Raw genomic sequence first — 21,823 nt, forward strand, 5'->3', positions numbered from 1 at the left:
AGAGAGAGAGAGAGAGAGAGAGAGAGAGAGAGAGAGAGAGAAGGGGACATTGGTAGTATGGGAGGAAAGGAGAGGAAATGGGAAAGGCAGGAGGAGGAGGAAGGAGGGATCTGCTGGAGAAGGCAGGGGGGGAGGAGATTAAGAGTAAATGGAGATGACTGCCTTTGGCAAGCAGAAGGGCTACATCACCATCCAAGAGTGGAGTGAAAGGGACAGTAGGAAATGATTATAGAAGGATATGAGATGGAGAGGAGTGAACAAAAGGATGGTCTTTGCAAATGGTCTCTATTTATATTTCAGGAAAATATGAGGCAAAGTCCTCAGCTGAAAGGGTAGGGTGGAATTTTGTAGGAAATTTGAGCATAGGAGAAAATTTCTAGATAAGCCACTATATAGAAGAATAATAAATCTCCTGGGAAGAGGAGTAAGACTGCCTTACTATCATGAACAATTGAAATTATGTAAGATGAATTTGTAGTGGATTCAGTCAGTAGTTCAATGAGAATCTACAGTTCCATTCAGTAGCACATGAGTAGGTAAAAAGGAGATAGTAGTAATTCAGGGTTAGGTTGCCAAGGCATGAACAGCAATAGGTTGGTTCTCTGTTATTTATTCAGTCTCGTTTAATGTCATTTTATTTTTTAATCTTTAATATCAAGTTCTGATGATAACTACATTGTAATTTTTGTCTGATTGTACTATGTCTCCTATATTCATATTTACAAAAAATTATTTCTATGATAACAATTACTCAAAATACTCTATATTCAGGATCCTGGGTGTCTCTGAGAATTATTATTTATTCAGATCATTCAGCACATCTTGCTTGGTGATTCTGGTCCAAGCATCAGGAATCTGACCTCTGCCCTTGAATCTGAACTTGTAACGATCTTCTAATTGTGACCTGAAGTGACACACAAACCATTTCCAGTGTGGCTGAGCAGATGTGTCTGGAATGATGCTCCATGTGGCATATTCACCACCTGCATCACGATAAGACTTATACAGGAAAGACTTATCTTTATCACTAGAAGGATAAAATGAAAAATCACTTGCTACATGGCTGGTACATAAATCAAGTGAAAACTCATCAGTATTGTGCCAATGTCTGCCAATGACAGCGTTAGAACGATGGAAAGGGACACTGTGGTCCTCACTATGATCTTTGACTGTATTTGTACAGATTGCCTTGCAAAAGGGACATTGCTTCCAGCAGCCACTGAGCTGCTCACAGAGCATAACTTGAATCTCAGGTATGGCTCTCTCTATAAATACATTCTCACAGGCCTTTCCTACATTTTGGATTGTGGTATCCAGGTGTTCATTCATGACTTCTCTGAGGAAATCTATGTCAGTTATCTTCTGGTGTTCAATGCTTCTTAAATCACCTCTTGGAAAGGACAAATAACTCCCTAGCTTATTACACAATGTGTCCAGCCACACACAAGCAGAATTGTTTTGATCCTTAGCTACCAGAGTTGACTCCTGAATAGCAGAGAAGATGATGTGCTTAAAATAGTCCAAATTGTAACTTAAAATATTCAATTTCTCATTTCCTCTATTTCCACAGTATGCTTCAATCTCTTTCTTAATGTAATTTTTGAAAAAACCTTCTGGTTGATGGATATATTGCCAATAATGCTCAAAATTTTCTTCCTTAGCCAGAGAGATGAGAATATGTTTTTCCAGGTTGGATCGGTTTCCATTGAAGGCAGGACAGTTAGCCCTAATCTCCCCAGCAAGGTCAAGGGCTATCTTTTTCCAGATTGCTATAGGAAGGGAAGCAGTGAGCTTACTCCCCAGAAAGTCAGCAAATGTCGTGATGGAGGTTGCACCTTGGCAGGAAATCTTAAAGCTCATAAAGAAATCCTCTTTCTTCCTTTCTAGATATGTGTCAGGATCATGTGCTTTCTTGAATGCTTTGTGCAAATCCCAAAAAACAGCTGCTGCTCTTCGACACAAACATAAGGACAAATCCATTTTATATTCACTTGTAAATGTATACCGAGATTTATTGGATTCAGAATCAGTTTCCTTGTTTATCAATCTCAGTATTTCATGGAAATAACTTTTGTTATAATCCCTTCCCTTTTTTAAATTAGATTCAATAGTTTCTTTGACCAGAGAAATGATGTCTTGGGTAGTTTGCATTATGATCACCCTATCACTCTCTGTTATGGAGGGAGGGTAAACATTATATTTTTTCTTCATTTTGACATGTTTTTCAAAATCAATGGAAAATGTTTTCCTTCTGGAAGAAGCCTGAAGTTTGCTTATGACATTGTACTCCTGTTTAAAATAGTCTAGAAAGACATTCTCTAAATCTACCTCAATATTGGGGTCTTCTTCAGGAAGGGAACTTGAGGACACTTCATAGACCCACATTGTCCAAAGTTGGTTGAATTTCTCTCTCAGTTCATCCTCACTTAATTCTTTACCCATTACTAAGAGAGCCACATCTCTACTTCTTAACAACAGCTGTTTTTCATATTCTGATTTATATTTATCCAATTTATCTTGACTTTTCCTTGAATTAAGAAAATCAGTGGACTTTCTGGTGATTTCTGAAACAAGGGTCTCTTTAAGATTTCTAAATTTATACTCAAAATAAACCTTCCACTGAATCAGGTCTTCATTGTCTTGGTCTTCATCAAAATATCTTTGAAGTTCTTGCCTGATTGCTTCATATTTATCTGCAACATTAGCCTCAATAGAACTTCTTGTGAGATCCTGGATTTCCCCATTTTTAATCTGATTGTTCAGCTGGTTTTCCAAACACATTACATGACTTCTAAGCTGCCAGGTCCAGTTGTTATACATTGTCTCAAGTTTGCTTATGGCCATGATCTCCCTGGTATTCTTAAAGCTGAAGATGAAGTTTTCATTCACCAAGGCTTTCCACAAATCCTGGATCCGGACTTTTACATCAGACATCTTCAGGATGCTGCCCTTGGATTCTTCTTTGGCAGCCAAAATAATTCCTCTTTTAAGATCCTGGATGTTGTGGCTATAAGTGGGGTTGGGAGCAGCCATTGGCGGATCCCCTTCCCATAGATGAGCAAAATAGTGGACCTGGGTGTTTACATCAAACCGAATGACATCTCTAAAGCAAGTAATATCTGTGCATTGTTCCTGTTCTGCAGCAGTAGCTGCCATTTCATCCAGTCTCTCCTGCAGTCTTCTTCTCTCTTCCATGTTCTGGTCTTTGGCAGTCATTTCACCCACATTTTGGTGTATGAAGACACAGCTTGGAGAAATGTTTACTTGTTTCATTCTCAGAAAGGCCTGCACAGCAATTTGCAAGATATCTTGCATTTCTGAAGGATTCTCTCCAAAAATATTGATCAAAGTCAGATTTCCAAGTCCAATGACAAAGGTCGCCAGCTCATTGTCCCGATTCTGTGACTTGTTCATGAGTTCTGGGGCCCGGAGTCCTTCTGTGTCAACCACAAGGACAAAGTCAAAGCCCAGCTCTTCCTGCAGGGTCTCCTCCACCTTCACCAACTGCATGTAGGCTCCTCGTGTGCATCGCCCTGCACTGACATGGAACTGTAAGCCAAACATAGCATTCAGCAGAGTGGACTTCCCTGTGCTTTGCAGACCAAGAACAGAGAGAACAAAGAGTTTTTTGTCTCCAATTTTCTCAATTAATCTGTCAAAAACAGCTACCACCCACTTCAGGGGTACATAGGAAGCATCCCCATCCATCAGCTCAAGGGGGTACCCAGAAACCATCAGATCAGCAGCAATTTGAGGAAGAGATAAGAACGTAGTATGTCTTTGGGATGAAACTTCTTCCAAAGCTTCATAGATCTGGCCAACTTCTCTGAGGAGATGTTCAATACCCAATGAGGAATCACTGATCTCCTTAGAGACAGTTTCTAGTTCCATTTGGTGGCATTTTGAGGAGACATTCTTTGATCCCTTTTGGTTTTCTGCCAATGCCTGGGAACACAACTGCTTATGCCTCTTATAAAGCATTTCCAGGTGACTTTTGGTCAGGGAGTCCATAAACATGCCCAGCCACTGCAGGAAGTACAATCCAGTTTTGTTGTCGCTCTCTGAGTTAGATTGGAGGACTTCCAACACAGATCGCATTAAGTCATTGAGAGGAAATGCCCTCTTTAGCTGTTTTTGTCTTATTATTTGCTTTTCTGTCTCAATTTCACTCTTGTGCTGTTCAAGGCTACGGTTCCCTTTCTCTCTCAGGTGACAAAGCTCCTTATCCTTCTTACACCACTGGTGCCAAAGTTCTCCTTGAAGGGGCAGTAATTTCTCCTTCATTTCAGACAATTTCATCTCTTTCATGAGGGCCTTTAAAGTTTCTGCCTTTCTCTTGGCCTCCTGACACTCCTCTCTATCCAGGTCTACAAGAAAGCCATACTGGCGAGCAACATCTGCACAGTCCTCAAGACTGAGAAAGGGACCTGAAGACTTTAGCAGGTGATTGATGACACTTGTGAGTTCATCTATTAATTCTGCCTCATTTCTATTCCTGATCCCAATTCTCACTTTCTGGCCAGAATCCTTACTTACAGTATTATCTTTGTCATCAAACAAATAAACCAAAGGTTTTGGTGACTTCCACAGATCCCGGACCATTTTTGTGGTCCTCTCACTTTTATCAGAAGCAGACACAAGGACCACTATGACTGAAGCAATTTCCTGCAGAAATCTGAGCTGTGTCTCATAGTCTTTGGCATCTCCATGGAGATTTGTGAAAGCAACACAGCTTTCAAATCTGTCCTCAGGTTTTCCCCCTGGGAAGAACCAGGAGATTTCTACCACATCTCCCATCAAGAGGCAGGATTTGTTGCTTCCTCGGCAGTGACGGTGGAAAAAAGTATCATGTTTGTGTTTACTCAGCAGAGAGTTCAAGATCTGAGATTTGGAAGAAGTAGCAGAATTCACAATTCTTATAAAAGACACAATGGGGATGGGTACTTGGAAGATGAGTTGGTTATTAAAATTAATGAATTTGTCTTCTCCCTCTGATTTCTCTATCTGCCTCCAGTTTCTCTTGATTTGGCTGAAAGACCAAAGTGGGAATTCTATTACAGAATTAGAGGGATTGGGCACCACAAGAGGGAGAGCAAATTGGCAGATGGAAAATTTGTTAGAAATGTATTGTCTCATGAAGTCATCTGCACAATGAAAAATCATCATCTGGATGTCCATTGGGTGAATGTGGGGCTGGCCTGTGGTCAAGAGGGCAGAGGGTGTGTCACTATCATTAAACAAATCATCATAAAGATCTGAAGTGTCATCCTCAAGGTTTCTGAGAGTCACTGTCTGACCAGTAGTGTCTCCCTCTCTCTTGCAGACCAAGTATCTAAGTCTGCAATCCAGCATCAATAGCTTCTGTAGGAAATAAAAAGGCAACTGATTCTCTTTGTCTGGCTCAGTGTCATGCACAGAAGTCTTGGAAATCAGATGGAAATCTGCCCGACTCATCTTCCTTGGATAGTAAGGCTCCAGATCAAGCCTCTTGGCTAAGTCTAAAAAGCTGGAATTTATCACTTCATACTGTTTGATGATACTTGGTTCTGGTTCATATAACTTTATCTTTCTCTGAGAGATACTTTCCAGTTCTTTTCTCACCTGGTCCATCTGTACACAGTTCAATGTAGCTTCATATTCTCCAGTGATGAGGAAATTCAAGTCTTTCTCCAGAGTTTCCCAATCATAACCTGCCCTTGGTTTTGAGAGGATATGAAGCACTTCTTTGGACCATGACTGTCCCATGTGAGATTGCATAAGTTCCAAACGTTGCTTCTTTTCTTCTGAAGATACAGAAATAGGACTAGTGGTAACTGTGAGTCCTGTGAACAGAAGGAATGCCTGAGCCATATAGGCACATTTCTTATTAAGGTTCTGGTATTTTTCATGGGCTTCTTTCATTTCACATAACAGGAAATTTAATTCTTCACATCCTAGCAGACAATGAAAGGTTTGATTTTTCTCCTTGTACCCTGCACCAACTGCAATGGAAAGTAACAGAAGGTATGTGCCTGACTCTCCTGACTGTTTCAAGGCCTTGAGAAAGGAGCTGAGAAATGAACTGATCTTATACGTGGCCTTTCTTCGAGCTTCTTCCATATTTCCCAAGAACTCTAAGTTAGGATTTATTTCAAGAAGGCCATTCTTTTCTCTTTCTAAGACTTGAATGAAATCATCAAATTCTGTAACATGTATATCTTGTTGTTGCTTTGCTGAGTGGAAAATCCACTGCATGATTGAGTGACTCTGTGGAAAGTCTTTCACTCGATAAACATAAGGATACAGAAGGCTATGCAACTGAGATTTAATGAATTTGACTTCATGAATTGGGGAATCCTTGTAAAAGTTGACAATGTCCACCAAGAACTGTTGCAGAGATGGGTTTTTGAGACAGATATTAATCCAAGGGTCATAGTTCTTGGTCTTCTCACTCAGCTTTTGCATGAAATTCATCATTTTCTTCAACTTCTCCTGAAGTTCAGAGATTTCCCAGGATTCTACTTCTTCTAAAAAAGACTTGGCATCATCGATTGCACTCAGTAATTCCTCTCCATCCTGGGTCCTTGCATGTAGGCCAGTCAAGGCCGTATAAGTGTCTATGAGGCAGTGAGTCAATTGAAGGGGATCCTCAAAATCTTGTCTATGGTTAGACAGAATTATATCCCAGACAGGCACTAACTGATAACCTCGGTCAATGACACACCAGGTGCAGTTGCTGGCCACAAGACCAGCTTTCCATTGTGGAAGAGAATCTACCTCTGGGGGGCCTCCTGTTTGGAATACAGACAATTGGAATCTTCCTTGCAAATTAATGGAATTTGTATTTCGAGAAGACATTTGAGATTGAGAGTTTGATATATTCATTCCGGCTGCAACCGTGACCCCAAAACCAGAGTAGCTGCCTCCAATATATACATCAAGTGCCTCTGAGGCTTGTTTCTTCACATCATGCAGCTCCTCTGACCTGAAGCCTTCTGTTACAGCTTTCCACCAGAATATTCCTCCCAAATGCAATGGGCCCTGGTTCACATGAGAGCCAAACCTTTGGAAAAATGCCTCACATCTACGCTTCAGTACTTGAGTTTCTGAACCATTGGAGTGGATCAGAAGTTTCTCTAACTGTTTTAACTCTTGCAGAGATGACCTGCTAAGATAGAGCTGATCTTGGGCAAAGTGGCAGCAAGCCAGTGGGATGTAACTGAACCTGGTGAGGCAGCTGTAAGTGTTCTCAGAGTGTCTCCTATGGACCTCTCTGGAGTCAGAAGATCTGGTATAATTGGTGCTGGATTCCAGATTCCATCCTCCACCCTTGGCCAAAAAGCTAAAAGTAAAGCCCAATTTCTCCATGCTTTGGGTAAACAGTGACTCTTCACGAGAAGATGAAAATTCCTTGGTTTCCATCCGTGTCCCCTGTTCTGGGCTGAGCAGAAAGATGTTCTCTGGGACACTGAGCAGTTCTTCTCTCCTCTCCAAAAGATCCTCAGACTGGCCAGTTTGGTAAATCCCCTGCAGGGCTAGGCCACCTGACACTCGTTTCAGGAGCTCCTGGTCAGGAAGATTCTCCCTCTTGGAGAAAGTGCCTTCCATCAGACTGAGGTTTCTCTTCATATTTTCTATGACCTCTATTAGGGGTTTCTTAGAGATTGGACAGTATTCTGGTGGGATCTCCATGGCCTGCCTCAGCTCTTCTTTCCTCCTCACAATCTCCTCTTGACGACTTTTATCTGCCACCTGCATCTCCTTCAGTTCTATCAAGGCTGACTGTGCTCTCTCTTGTCTCTCCTTCACTGTCACCCAGTGCTTCTCTTGCATCTCCCCCGATCCCTGGGTGCTGGACAGCTGAAGAAGTTTTTCTAATGCCCGTTTCTCCCATTGATGTTTGGCCTTGGATTTCAGTGTCAGAACTTCCTTCTGTTCTAAGTGTTGTAAGGCCTGGATAGAGGTCACATCCAAGCATTCCTGCAGCTTAGATACCCAGTACTGGGGATCCAGGCCCACTTCTTGCAACTTCTTCTCCAGGTCTCTTATTCCAGAGTCTTCATAATGTGGTTCAATAGCATTATCCCTTGGTGTAGACATGGCTGTAGTAGAGTACAGAAAATTGATTAGTCAAAAAGTTGCTTTCACTTTTGGAGGAAGGAGCCACAGGAAATATGTGGGAAAAGTTGTAAATATTGAAGGGGCTCCACAGGATATTGTTATAATAATATTATAACATTATAACATATACATTAGATGATGTATAGATGGAGAATGAAATGACTCCTCACTCCTTTATAACAGTGCCCAGGCAGGATCCTTTAGGTCAATGGATGATATCCCTTCAGGTCCCACCTGGGGTTGATTGATATTATATAATGGGCTCTTTAGCTTGGTAATGTTTGGTATCTGACTGCGTATCTCCCTTCCCAAAGAAGCTATGAATAACCACTTCAGGAAGATACTTTTTAAAGCTTTGACTGTATTTAAACAAAGAGGGATAATGGGATTGGATAGAGGTATTAGGAAACCTTAATTAATTTGGCAATGATAAATCCTTAAACTGTAGGCAATTAATGAATCAGGATGGTTAGTCCCTCTCTGGTCCAGCCGGGCCACAGCCACACCAGAGTAGGCAAACTGCTGTTTGATGTTTCAGCTTCTTCTTTGCTAGATGATATGCCTAACCAGTCTTTGGGAATCCACCTTTTCCACCCTCTTCTTCTTCTCCTGCCCACTTCCTGGATCCCTCCCAGGCCCTGGGAAACCTAGATAACTAAGATGATTGATTTCCTAATATCTAGGGACAGTAGAATCAGAGATGATGGTCTGGGTACAGGTTGATGATGTTAACAGGAACAAACAGGAGGATCTTGCAAGGTTGAGCCTGCAAGTCTCAATCCCACAAAAACCAGGATCCACTGATCTCAGGTCTCAGGGAAAGAAAGGAATCCCTGCCAGGGCTGCCAGGGTGTTTTATACCCCCCTGGGCCAACTGCCCTCTCCTGTGTCCACACGCCTCTCTGGGAACATTCCAACATCCAACCGATCCACCTGTCAATCAACCATGTGGACTCCTGGCTCTCAGAGATTCAATATAACAATATATATTCACTCTGTTTTTCTGCCCCAGAAGCATGACTGAATGTACATGATATATGTGTAAGCAGAAATGCCTGGTGATTTGGAAATGTGGCATTTCTAGCCTATCAAGATGTGGAGAATAGAGGTGAGGATAAGAACATAAAATGGCTCAAATAAATCATGTGACTTAATTCTCTCTGCTCATCAAATTACAGTTTAAAAAATAGAATTGACCCAATGGCAAAAAGAGTCATGAAAATTCACTAGAAAAAACTCCTTAAAAAGCAAAATATGCCAAATCAGAAAAGGAGGCACAAAATTTCAGTACAGAAAATAATTCCATAAAAATTAGAATTGATCCCAAAGACTTGAAGAATCAATATAACAAAGCAAATGAATGAGAAAAATAGAAGAAAATGTGAAATATATTATTGGAAAAAAACTGACTTGAAAACATAGATTGAGGAGAAATAATTTAAGATTTATTGGGCTACCTAAGAGCCATGTTAAAAAAAAGCCTAGATATCATATTTCAAGAATTATAAAGGAAAACTGCAGTTATATCTTAGATCCAAAGGGTTAAATTAGACATTAAAAAAATTAATTGATCACCTCCTGAAAAAGATCCCAAAAGGAAACTCCTAGGAATATTATTGGCAAATTCCAGAGCTTCCAAGCCAAAGAGAAAATATTGCAGGATGTAACAAAAAAAGGGTTAAAATATCATAGAGCTATAATCAAGATCACAATAGATTTAGTCGCTCCCCTGTTAAAAGAGCAGATAGCTTAAAATATGATATTCTACAAGGCAAAGGGGCTAGGATTGTAACTAAAAATAGCCTATCAAATAAAATGAGTATACTCCTTCAACGTGGGGGGAGGGGAGGAGGAGATTTAATGAAATAGAGAACTTTCAAGCATTCCTCATGAGAAGATCAGAGCTAAATAGAAAATTTGACATTATATTCAAACACAAGACTCAATAAAGCATAAATACTTAAATATGAAAGAATAATCATGAACTGACTCAAACATTTTGGAGAGAAATATGGAATCATGCTTAACAAATTATAAAACTGTATCTTTTGACCTAGCAATACTACTATTAGGTTTACTTCCTAAGGCAAATAGGGAAAATGGAAAAGAACCTATATTTCTAAAATATTTCTTGAAACTCTCTTCTTGTGGCAAAGAACTAGAAATCAAAGATTGCCCATCAATTGGAGAATGACTAAACAAGTTGTGGTATAATTGTGATAGAATACTACTGCACCAAAGAGAAAGAGGAAAACAGAATTGTTTACCTATGGTGAAGTTGTCCAGCAGCTCCACGAAAATTCCTAGTGGGTTGGACACTTAGAAAGGGGAACCAAGGCCTGTGTGAAAATGGGTAGAGGGTTAAAGACTAAGGGAAAGAGAATATAAGGTGAGAATAAAGACACTCAGACATAGAAAGTTTGGGGATAAATTAGACAGACAGGGAGTAAGCTCTGATGGTCAAGAGCTTTTTTGTTAGGAGCTCTGATGGTTAAGAGCTTCCTTTTCAACTGTCATATAGCTACTTTTATTGGGGTTACAACCATATATGGGGGGAAGGGGAGAGCCGAGTGGTCTGATACATATGTAATCATCAGGAGATACAAACTGTTGGAACCTGAAATAACAGGTAGAGCAAACATCCAGATCAGGAATCCATGAGGCCTAAGGTCTTGATACAAATGCTGATTGTTTGAAGGTAAGGCAAGGAGACTGAGATAACTGACCAGTCTTCCAGAGTGTAGCCTTAGGGAAGGGCTAGGAATTTGGCAAGGTTGAGGTTCAATTCAACTCAAGGTTACAGAAATCAGTTATAAGCAATACAAGAGTCATTTTTTGAGCACTCTTAAAATAACATCAAGATTAACGTATACCTGGATTGCTACATATGGATAAGGGAAGAATTTATGGCCAAACATATGACCAAACAAGAAGAACATTACAAGATATAAAATGGATAATTTCAATTATATTAAATTTTAAATGTTTTGTATGAAGAAAACTATTAAATCAAGATTAGAAGAAAAACAAAAAACTGGGGGGGGGGGAAATGTACAGCAAATGGCTCTGAAAAAGTTCTCATTTCTCAAAAATACAGAGAACTAAGTCAAAATTATAAGAACACAAATCCTCCCCAATTGATAAATGATTAAAGAATGTGAATAGAAAGTTCTCAGAAGAAGAATTTAAAACTATCTATAGTCATATGAAAAATGTTCCTGATTAGACAAATACAAATGAAAACAACTCTTAAGATTCTATCTCACATCTATCAGATTGACTAATATGACAAATAAGGAAAATGATCAATGTTAGAGGAAATGCTGGAAAAATTGGAACTTCGGGTAGAAGAACAAACAAGGGAACCACCAGGAGGCTTGACCCTGAGAACAACGAGACCTGAATCATCAGGAGCTCAAAGCTCACAGACAGACCCTGGGCATGAGGATAAAGCTGAGAGGGCGCTGGGCTAACAATGGCAAGCCAGAGACAAGAACCCCAGAAGAGAAAGATCAAGAACAAATCTTTAACATCTTGGCAACTTTTACACAGAAAAAATCCAGACAACAGAGCAAACAGCAGAGGAGAACTAACAAGTAATCATATCCAAACCTTCCCAAAAAAATAAAAACTGGTCATAATCTATTGAAGAGTTCAAATCTAAGATTATGAGAAAGATGGTAGAGAACTGGCAAGAAAATAACAGTTTAAAAGGCAAAATTTCGCAATTAGAAAGTGAGGCTCAGAAATCAAAGGAATTGATAAGTAAATTGAAGACCAGAAATGACCAGCTGGAAGCCTTGAAGAACCAAACAGACCAGATTCAAAAGGAAAACCAAAAGATTATAGCCGAAAACCAGTCTCTAAAGGCTAGCATTGGGCAATTAGAAAAAGATGCCCCCAAATCAAAAGAATTGATAAGCAAATTGGAGACCAAAATCAAACAGCTGGAAAACAGGATAGACCAAATTGAAAAGGAAAATCAAAAGAATATAGCAGAAAACTAGTCTCTAAACACAAGAATTGGGCAAGTAGAAGCCAATGATCTCTCATGACAACAAGAACAAATAAAGCAAAGTCAAAAGACTGATAAAAATAGAAGGAAACATGATATATCTGACTGATAAATTGATAGATCAAGAAAACAGGTCTAGAAGAGATGATTTGAGAATAGTTGGTCTTCCTGAAAAAGCAGAAATTAATAGAAATTTGGACTCCATACTAAAAGAAATTATTCAGCAAAATTGCCCTGAAGTCCTACAACAAGAGGGCAATATAGACATTGAAAGGATCCATAGATCACCCTCTACACTAAGCCCTGAAAAGACAACCCCCAGGAATATAACAGTCAAATTCAAGAGCTTCCAAGTAAAAGAAAAAACTTTTACAAGAAGCCAGAAAGAGACAATTCAGATATCAAGGAGCACCAATCAGGATCACACAGGATCTGGCAGCCTCCACACTACAAGACTGCAAGGCTTGGAATATGATATTCAGAAAGGAAAGAAAACTGGGTCTACAATCAAAGATCACCTACCCATCAAAACTGACTATATACTTCCACGGGAAAGTATGGGCATTCAACAAGATAGAATATTTCCAAGTATTTACACAGAAAAGACCAGGACTAAATGGAAAGTTTGATATCCACCCACAAAAAACAAGAGAAACATGAATAGGTAAATAAGAAACAGAGGGGAAAGAAAGAAAACTCTTATTTTTAAATTTGCCTCTTTAAGGGCTTCAATAAGATCTAATTATTTGTATTCCTATATGGGAAAATGTTATGTGTAATTCTCTGTAGTGAACTCTATTCACTATTATAGTATCCACTATTATAGTAATTAGAAGAAATATTCATAGGGAGAGGTTGGAGTATTAAATGGTCTAAGATGATAAGGGGGTGGGTGGGAAAGAGGGGGGGGGTGAATAGTAGAGGACACCAAGAGAAACTTGAATGAATAAGAAAAAAAGGATATTCTATTACACACAAAGAGGGCATGGGAAGGGGAGGGGATGAATACTATTATAAGAAGGAGAGGAAGAAAGCATTACGAGATAATATTTAATTACCCTGTGGAATACCAGTGGAATTAACCCTGAGAGGAAAGAGTAGCTATATCCATTGAGATATAAAATTCTATCTAACCCTACTGAGAAAGTCAGAAGGGATAAACCAAGGGGAGCAGAGGAGAGGGGAGGTTAAAAAAGGGAGGGGAGGAGAAGGGGGAGGGAATTCATTAGGCCTTAAAAACAAAAAGAGGGAATAACAAGGGAGGGGGTAGAAAGGATAGTAAATCAAGGAGGGGGACAAGGTGTACTGGTTTAAAACAAATCACTGGTTTAGAAAGGAAATAGCCTAAAAAGAAGGGGTAGAACTAAGAGAAGATACCAAAATGCTGGGGAATACACAACTGATAATTATAACTCTGAATGTGAATGAGATGATTGATTATACTAAATTAAAAAGCTTTTCTACAAACAAAAAAAAATGCAACCAAAATCAGAAGGGAAACAACAAATTGGGAAAAAAAATCTTTATAACAAAAAACGCTGACAGGGGTCTAATTACTCAAATATACAAGGAATTAAATCAATTGTATAAAAAATCAAGCTGTTCCCCAATCAAAAAATGGGCAAGGGAAAAAAAAAAAATAAAAATAAAAATAAAAAAAAAAATGGGCAAGGGGCATGAATAGACAATATTCAGATAAAGAAATAAAAACTATCAATAAGCACATGATAAAGTGCTCTAAATCTCTAATATTTAGAGAAATGCAAATCAAAACAATACTGAGGTATCACCTCACAATTAGCAGATTGGCTAAAATGATAGTAGGGGAGAGTAATGAATGTTGGAGGGGATGTGGCAAAATTGGGACATTAATGCATTACTGGTGGAGTTGTGAGCTGATCCAACCATTCTGGATGGCAATATGGAACTACGCTCAAAGGGCTATAAAAGATTGCCTGCCCTTTGATCCAGCCATACCATTGTTGGGTCTGTACCCCCAAAGAGATCATAGATAAACAGACTTGTACGAAAATATTTATAGCTGCGCTTTTTGTGGTGGCAAGAAACTGGAAAAGGAGGGTATGTCCTTCAATTGGAGAATGGCTGAACAAACTGTGGTATATGCTGGTGATGGAATATTATTGCTCTAAAAGGAATAATAAACTGGAGAAATTCCATGTGAACTGGAAAGATCTCTAGGAAGTGATGCAGAGTGAAAGGAGCAGAGCCAGAAGAACATTGTATACAGAGACTGATACACTGTGGTAAAATCGAATGTAATGGACTTCTGTACCAGCAGCAATGCAATGACCCAGGACAATTCTGAGGGATTTATGGAAAAGAACCCTACCCATATTCAGAGGAAGAACTACAGGAGAGGAAACACAGAAGAAAAGCAACTGCTTGAACACATGGGTTGAGGCAGACATGATTGGGGATATAGACCCAAAACTACCATACCTATGCAACTATCAACAATTTGGAAATGTCTTGACCAATGACACATGATAAAAGCAGGGGAAATGAGCATCGGCTATGGGGAGTTGGGGGAGGACGTCGGGGGGTGAAGGGGAAAGGAAGAACATGAATCATGTAACCATGATAACTTTTCTAAAAAATAAAAATTATTTTTAAAAAAAGTCAAGTATGTTTGACGGCTTCACTTGCCAGGGTCCCAGTGCCAGTGTCCCCTGGTATCCCCCAGCATCTTAACATTAATGCAACTTTGCCACAGAGGGAGAATCTAGGGACTTTTTGAAAAGCTAACAGAAGTAGCATTCATTCTCTCTGGACCAATTGCTGAAGAAACCAATGTCTCTGAGCTTGCTCTCTCTTATCAGGCCATGGCAGCTTGGAGGCTGACTGCAATAGAGGATTGCATTTTTACCTAAAGTTACAAAATCTGAAGACCCCTTTTCTATCTTCTCTCTCTTCACTAATAAATGCTTATAAATCTGGTAATAAGCTTCTAGATTAATTTTTATTTATGACATCATCAAGAAGTGATATTGAGCCAATGATTCATAGTGCAGTAGCCCTTTAGAGGTGACATCTGTGAACTACACGAGGGGTTCAGTCTTAAGAAAGAAGCTGGGGGAGTGACTTTGTTATGAGCTACAGTAGAACTCTCCTGCCTTGACTTCTTGAACTATGACATTTCCTCTTGAATGGAAAATGTTCCCACGGAGGTGATTCTAAGCCTGGCTTATGGAATTTTGGGCATTGCAATTGGCTATCTCTATGACTCTTGTTTGGTATTTACATCAGACTAAGGTACCATTTTCCTTCACTATTGTATGAGAATTTATTTTTCACATGCTGTATTCATTCCTATTAGGGAGAATTATTATATATTCCTGCATCTGGGATATGGGTCAAAGATATTATCTAGTCTTCTGCTTTTTGCATTTTCTTCATTCTTGGAAATTCCAAAAAAATGTCTTTTTTTTAAAAAAGAATTTGATTGATAAATAAATGGGAGAAGGATTCTTTTCCTACAAATGTCACTTGTTCACATCTGGGGATGAGAAGGGGCAAATAGTGTGATGAACCACCTCTTAATTAGCTATCATCACTTAAAGCTGGATTGGGATGGTCAAGGGAGGGGCTGAATAATTAGCTCCTAAAAATCTATTTATTAAACTGCCTGACCCAGATCAGGTTGTCCCTGGTCATGAGAGATCCATGGAATCTATATCACTTTATCAGTTATGATGCTGGTCTAACCAATAAACCTGATAGAATCAATAAACTTATATTCTTACCCAAAAATCAATCTCTTGGGAATAGACATGTCCCTCTTTATATTTTGTACCAATTCTCTATAATTGGGGCAAGTGATAATGTATGAACACAAATATGAAATTCTTATCTACTAGACTAAAGCTGAAAAATATCTAAGCTACTAGTATGTAAGATCTATGCTATTCAATTTGAAATCAGAGTTCTTTCCATATTTCTAGTCACAACTGAGTAGATGAGAATTTGGGATTACTATCTGCCTGTTGTTAAATATATGTTCACGGGGTCAGCTGGGTAGCTCAATGGATTCAGAGTCAGGCCCAGAGATGGAAAGTCCTTGGTTCAAATCTAATCTCAGACACTTCCTACCTGTGTGACCCTGGGCAAGTCACTTACCCCCCAGTGCTCTACCTTTTCTGCTCTTTTGCCTTGGAACCAATATACAGTATTGATTCTAAGACAGAAAATAAGGGTGTATTATTATTATTATTATTATATATTCATGTATGAATCTGACAACCACAAAGAGTTTATGATAAAAAATGGTGTCCACCTTCAGTTAAAGAACTGATAGAGTCTGAATGCAGATGGAAGCAAATTATTCTTCACTTTATTTTCTTAATGGGTTATTTTTTTTAATCTGTTAATGAATATGGAAATAGATTATGTATAATAGCACAAAAAAAATAGCAAATTGCTTGCCATCTCAGAAAGGGGAGAGGGTATGGAGGGAAAGAAAGAATGTGGAACTCACAATGTCAAAAAATGAATGCCAAAAATTGTTCTTACATGTAAATGGAGAAAATATAACATTAGTGTAAAAAAAAAAAGAATATATGCCAATCAAATCCTATAACATGCAGGTACCATAGTGCCATACTCACTGACTCTGTATTCCTCTATTCCCCTGTCTTGTCACTGATTCTCTTTCTTATTCTTTGTCTCTTGCCATTTCTGTCTGCCTAGAAGTCCCAGCTCCACCAATGCCTCCCTTGGTAAGTTGGAAGAAGTCACTTTCCCTCTCAGGCACTCTGTACCATCATGGGGTTGGAGTAAATCAACTGTCTATTGCTATGACTCTTTCTCAAAATCAGATGAAAGACAGTATGTACTACACTCATTAGAATTTAAAGTTCTAGATCACTGTCAGGATTGTTATTTTTGTTACTGTCCCAATAAATGACTCAATATGATAGAAATATGTAATTGTCTCCCATAACCAAATAATGGTAAACAATTATATTACTATTTGTCAGATATATGTTGATGCTATCATCAGTATGATACAAATTCACTTGGGAGCATCACTGGATTCACTATAGCTTTTTCCTATCATATATTTTCTTAATCAGCAGATATTAAAAATGCAATTACTAATGCATGGGATTGGAAGATGTTTTTTGAAACCAAATGAGAGTCCTCATTCTTGAAAATGTTGAGAAACCACTAAAATAGAGTGAGGGAGAGAGGGAGAGAAGAATGGTCAGAGGGAGAAAGGAACAGAGAGAAGGAGGAAGGGAGGAAAGAGAAATATCAGTGACAATTTTTCCCTCCTTTCCCTACTGTAAGACACTGCATTCCCCTAACAAAGATAAGAACTGATTTGGAGACAGGAATGTCATGTCTTACTTATACACAGACAAACTCCAAACACATAGAGATTTTGTTTCTTTTCTTCAGACCCCTCCCTTTCCCATAAGGGGTGTGTTGTTTAAAAATATTCTAAGTCCTGGGAGACTATGTCTCCCAGGACTCCCTGCTATAACTTCCTCTGACACCTCCCACTTCCTTTGTGGGAGGTGTTGTGGAAAGTAAAAAAAGAGAGTTTGGGGCGCCTTTTCTCTCTCTTGGGACACTTTCTTGGTTCTCATCTCTCTCCACCCTGGACCCTGGAGACTCTCTTGCCCCTGAGCTCTCTCTTGGTGCCTTTTTTCAGAGATCTACCTCCTAGCTTCCCTAGACCTTCCCTTTTCTAATCTAAATAAACCTAGCTATTCTAACAAGTGCTACCTGATCTTTATTGAGTTCCAAAGAGCTCAGGTCAATTTCCCCTCCTAGGCTTGAGGGCTACCCTGGCTTTTCTTCCTCAGGCTGCCCTACCTCCTTTTCCCTTTCTATCCTGCCTTTCCCTTCTACCTCCAAAAATTCCCTTTCACAGGGGCCAAAGAGGACACAGTATCAGAGGAAATAAATGGACTTGATCAGAAAAGCCCAACCACACAAAAAAAGACTAAGGATAACTTTCCCCTATATGAGGGTCACAGTGGTGCCCAGGGACCCCTTGAAGTTTATGCCTGCCTGAAATGCTTGATATCCCCAAAAATTCTGATCTCCATTATTCCCTGATTACTCTGACTCTCCTGAAATTCCTCAATCTGTCTGTCTTTTTCTTTCTCTTTTACTACCTGCTAATCTTGTCTTTTCTTTTCTAATTTCTCTCTGCCAGTGTTGTCTGTTTCTCTTTCTCCCTCTTCCTCCCTCTCTCTTTTTCTCTCTCCCTTTCCCCCTTGCTCTTCCTTCACCCCCATTTATCTCAGTTCCTATCTTTCTGTTGTATTTCTGTTAGCCCAGACTCACTACCTCTGTATGCCACTCCTCTTACTTCTCTCCTTTGATCTCTTTCTCTCACTCTCTCCACAAGGCATGGACTCCTTCATTATCATCTGTGTTTGCCCTAACACACCCTATGATGCCTCAGCAAATGGCAGATCCTTAATAAATGTTTACTGATTGATTAACTGTGCTTCCTTTGGCTCTTTCTGTTTCTTTGTCTCTCCTACTCTGAGTCCTAGATCCACTGTTAATGCAGGCTAACTCCCTTCTCTGCTAGACAACTTAAATTCCTCATTTTCATAATGACTGGATTGGCCTAAAATGTCCCAAAGGTAACCAACCTCCTATGAGTCTCTTTCACTCTTCCTATGACACGTTTAGTCTGAACTTTATTGTCTCTCTCTTTCTCCCCTCCCCCAGGATGCCTGTGGCCCTTCTTTCCCCACCAACCTTGTTCTCGTTGTGGGCTCTCCCTCTCAGGTGCCTGGGCTCTAAGCCCCTCTGTCTTCAGGGATGCTGGCTACAGCCAGCCTTTCACTGGACTGAAGCTTCCTCTTCCCTGGACTTTTATACCTTCTAGGTAGCCTCCAAGAATAGAATAGGGCAGGCTGGAGAACAGAAAGTGAAAGAATTTTCAAATAAAGAGACGTTATTTATAGGGAAAGATAACCAAAGATGAAAGTGGACTTGCCCTACTACCACTCAAATTATAGCTTAAAGAGGTAATTAGCCAGACTTGAAGACATTTAATTTTTTTTAAACCTTAACTTCTGTTTATTGGCTCCTACGTGGAAGAGTGGTAAGGGTGAGCAATGGGGGTCAAATGACTTCCCTAGGGTCACACAGCTGGGAAGTGTCTGAGGCCGGATTTGAACCTAGGACCCCCGTCTCTAGGCCTGACTCTCAATCCACTGAGCTACCCAACTGCCCCCAATTTTTTTTAAGATCAAAGAAAGGTATTGGATATTAAAGAATCAAGAATATATAGCTGTGATAATAATATTTTTCCCCAGATTTGTGAAGAAAAGCTCCCTCCACCAATAAAGAACTACCTCTAATATGCAATTTTTTAATCATGCAGTTTTCCCCTGAGAAAATGAGACGTTAAGGGACTTGCCAAAGGGAACACAGTCAGTTTGTATCTAAGGCAAGATTTGAACCCTAATCTTCCTGAATCTGAGGCGAGCTTTCTAACAACTACAAGTCAATATTTCCCGTATGTTTAATGATAGTCTCTGAACTGACAACTAATAGAAGTATATTTCCAGCCTTTATGTATGTCTACTGAGTTCTAATGTCCCATACACATCTCAAACTCAATATTTTGAAAACTACCCTCATTATCTTCCCCCTAAAGTCCACTCTTCTTCTAAACTTTCCTTTTTTTCTTTCAAGAGTACCACCATCTTCTCACTTAACCAGGTTTATAACCTCAGTATTATTCACAACTCCTCACTTATTCCATATGCCCACTCACTTCCAAGAATTAGTAGCTTCTTTTACCCCAGTATCTCTCTGAGCTCCCTTCTCCCCCATTGCACATCTACTGCCCTGGTTCATCCCTCATTGCCTAGAACCCCAGTGGTGAAGTGATGGCACACATGCCAGAGGAGGCACTCAGTGCCTTCTCTGAGGGCACGCATGCCGTCACACCAGCACAGAGTTTGCCAGAGTTCATTACTAGAAAATCAGAGGGATGAGGGGTCAGACTGCTCCCCTCCCCCTTCCGAAAGGCTCCTGAGTACATTTCTCACATCACCCACCCCTCTAAAAGGTTCACCATCACTGGTCTAGACTATTAGAGTAACCTCCGAATGGCTCTCTCAGACTCAAGTCTCTCCCTCCTCCCAACCATTGCCTGTACAGTGACCAAATTGATTATTATAAGGTCCAAGGTTGGCCATGCCACTCTCCTACTCAACAAATGTATTAAATCCTTATTACCTAAAGGTTCAAATAGAAACCTTATTGTCTTTTCATTTAAAGCCTCCAGATACACACATAAACTCTTTGACTGAATAACTGGCAAATGGGCTCTGAATGGTCTATTGTAGGTTCAATAAAGACCAGAAGCAGCCTCTAGCTTCACAACCTAGTTCTTATCACCTCACAGTCACCCCCCTCATATATTCACTTCTTTGTTATATCCAGTGCCTTTTGTCTTTTTAGGCTGGCTTATAAACTTTATTGAGATGTGTTTGGTCCTAACACATAAAACAGCACTCTGAACAACCAAAAAAAAAAAAAATCAAACCTGGGAGCAGCAGGGTAGCTCAGTGGATTGAGATCCAAGCCTACAGACAGGAGATCCTGGGTTCAAATCTGAAATCAGACACTTCCTAGCTGTATGACCCTGGGTAAGTCACTTAACCCCCATTGCCTAGCCCTTACCACTCTTCTGCCTTGGAACCAATATACAATAGTGATTCTAAGGTGGAAGGTAAGGGTTTAAAAAAATATATTCAAGTAGACCATCATATCATCTGCAAAGAGTGATAGCTTAGTCTCCTCCTTGCCTATTTTGATATCTTCAATTTCTTTTTCTTCTCTAATTGCTACTGCTAGTGTTTCTAGTACTATGTTGAATAGTAGAGGTGATAATGGGCATCCTTGTTTTACTCCTGATCTTATTGGGAAGGCTTCTAATTTATCCCCATTGCATATGATGTTTGTTGATGGTTTTAGGTATATACTGTTTATTATTTTTAGGAAAGGTCCTTCTATTCCTATACTTTTCAGTGTTTTCAGTAGGAATGGATGCTGTATTTTGTCAAAGGCTTTTTCAGCATCTATTGAGATAATCATGTGATTTTTGTTTGTTAGACTGTTGATATGGTCAATTATGTGGATGGTTTTCCTAATGTTGAACCAACCTTGCATTCCTGGTATAAATCCCACCTGATCATGGTGGATGATCTTCTTAATTACTTGCTGGAGTCTCTTTGCTAGTATTCTATTTAAGATTTTTGCATCTATGTTCATTAGGGAGATTGGTCTGTAGTTTTCTTTCTCTGTTTTTGATCTCCCTGGCTTTGGAATCAGTACCATATTTGTGTCATAAAAGGAATTTGGTAGGACTCCTTCTTTGCTTATCATATCAAATAATTTGTATAGTATTGGGATTAGTTGCTCTTTGAATGTCTGATAGAATTCACTTGTGAATCCATCAGGCCCTGGCGATTTTTTCTTAGGGAGTTCTTTGATGGCTTGATCAATTTCTTTTTCTGATATGGGATTATTTAGGTATTCTATTTCTTCTGCTGTTAATCTAGGCAGTTTATATTTTTGCAAATATTCATCCATATCTCCTAAATTGTTATATTTATTGCCATATAATTGGGCAAAATAGTTTTTAATGATTGCCTTAATTTCCCCTTCATTAGAGGTGAGGTCTCCCTTTTCATCTTTGATACT

The 21,823-nt window shown here is 39.4% G+C and overlaps 1 protein-coding gene across 1 annotated transcript; it reads right to left on the reverse strand.

Annotated features, from left to right (window-relative positions):
* Positions 1-693: 693 nt before the first annotated feature.
* LOC123243300 (interferon-induced very large GTPase 1-like) lies at positions 694-18,929 on the reverse strand. Its single transcript, XM_044671531.1, has 2 exons — positions 18,860-18,929; positions 694-8,081 (listed from the first exon to the last, which is right to left on the reverse strand). The coding sequence occupies exon 2, from the start codon at positions 8,077-8,079 to the stop codon at positions 796-798; it is 7,284 nt and encodes a 2,427-aa protein (XP_044527466.1). The 5' UTR covers positions 8,080-8,081; positions 18,860-18,929; the 3' UTR covers positions 694-795.
* Positions 18,930-21,823: the final 2,894 nt, after the last annotated feature.

This window comes from Gracilinanus agilis, chromosome 3 (genome assembly GCF_016433145.1).
Source record: "Gracilinanus agilis isolate LMUSP501 chromosome 3, AgileGrace, whole genome shotgun sequence".
Lineage (NCBI taxonomy): Eukaryota > Metazoa > Chordata > Mammalia > Didelphimorphia > Didelphidae > Gracilinanus > Gracilinanus agilis.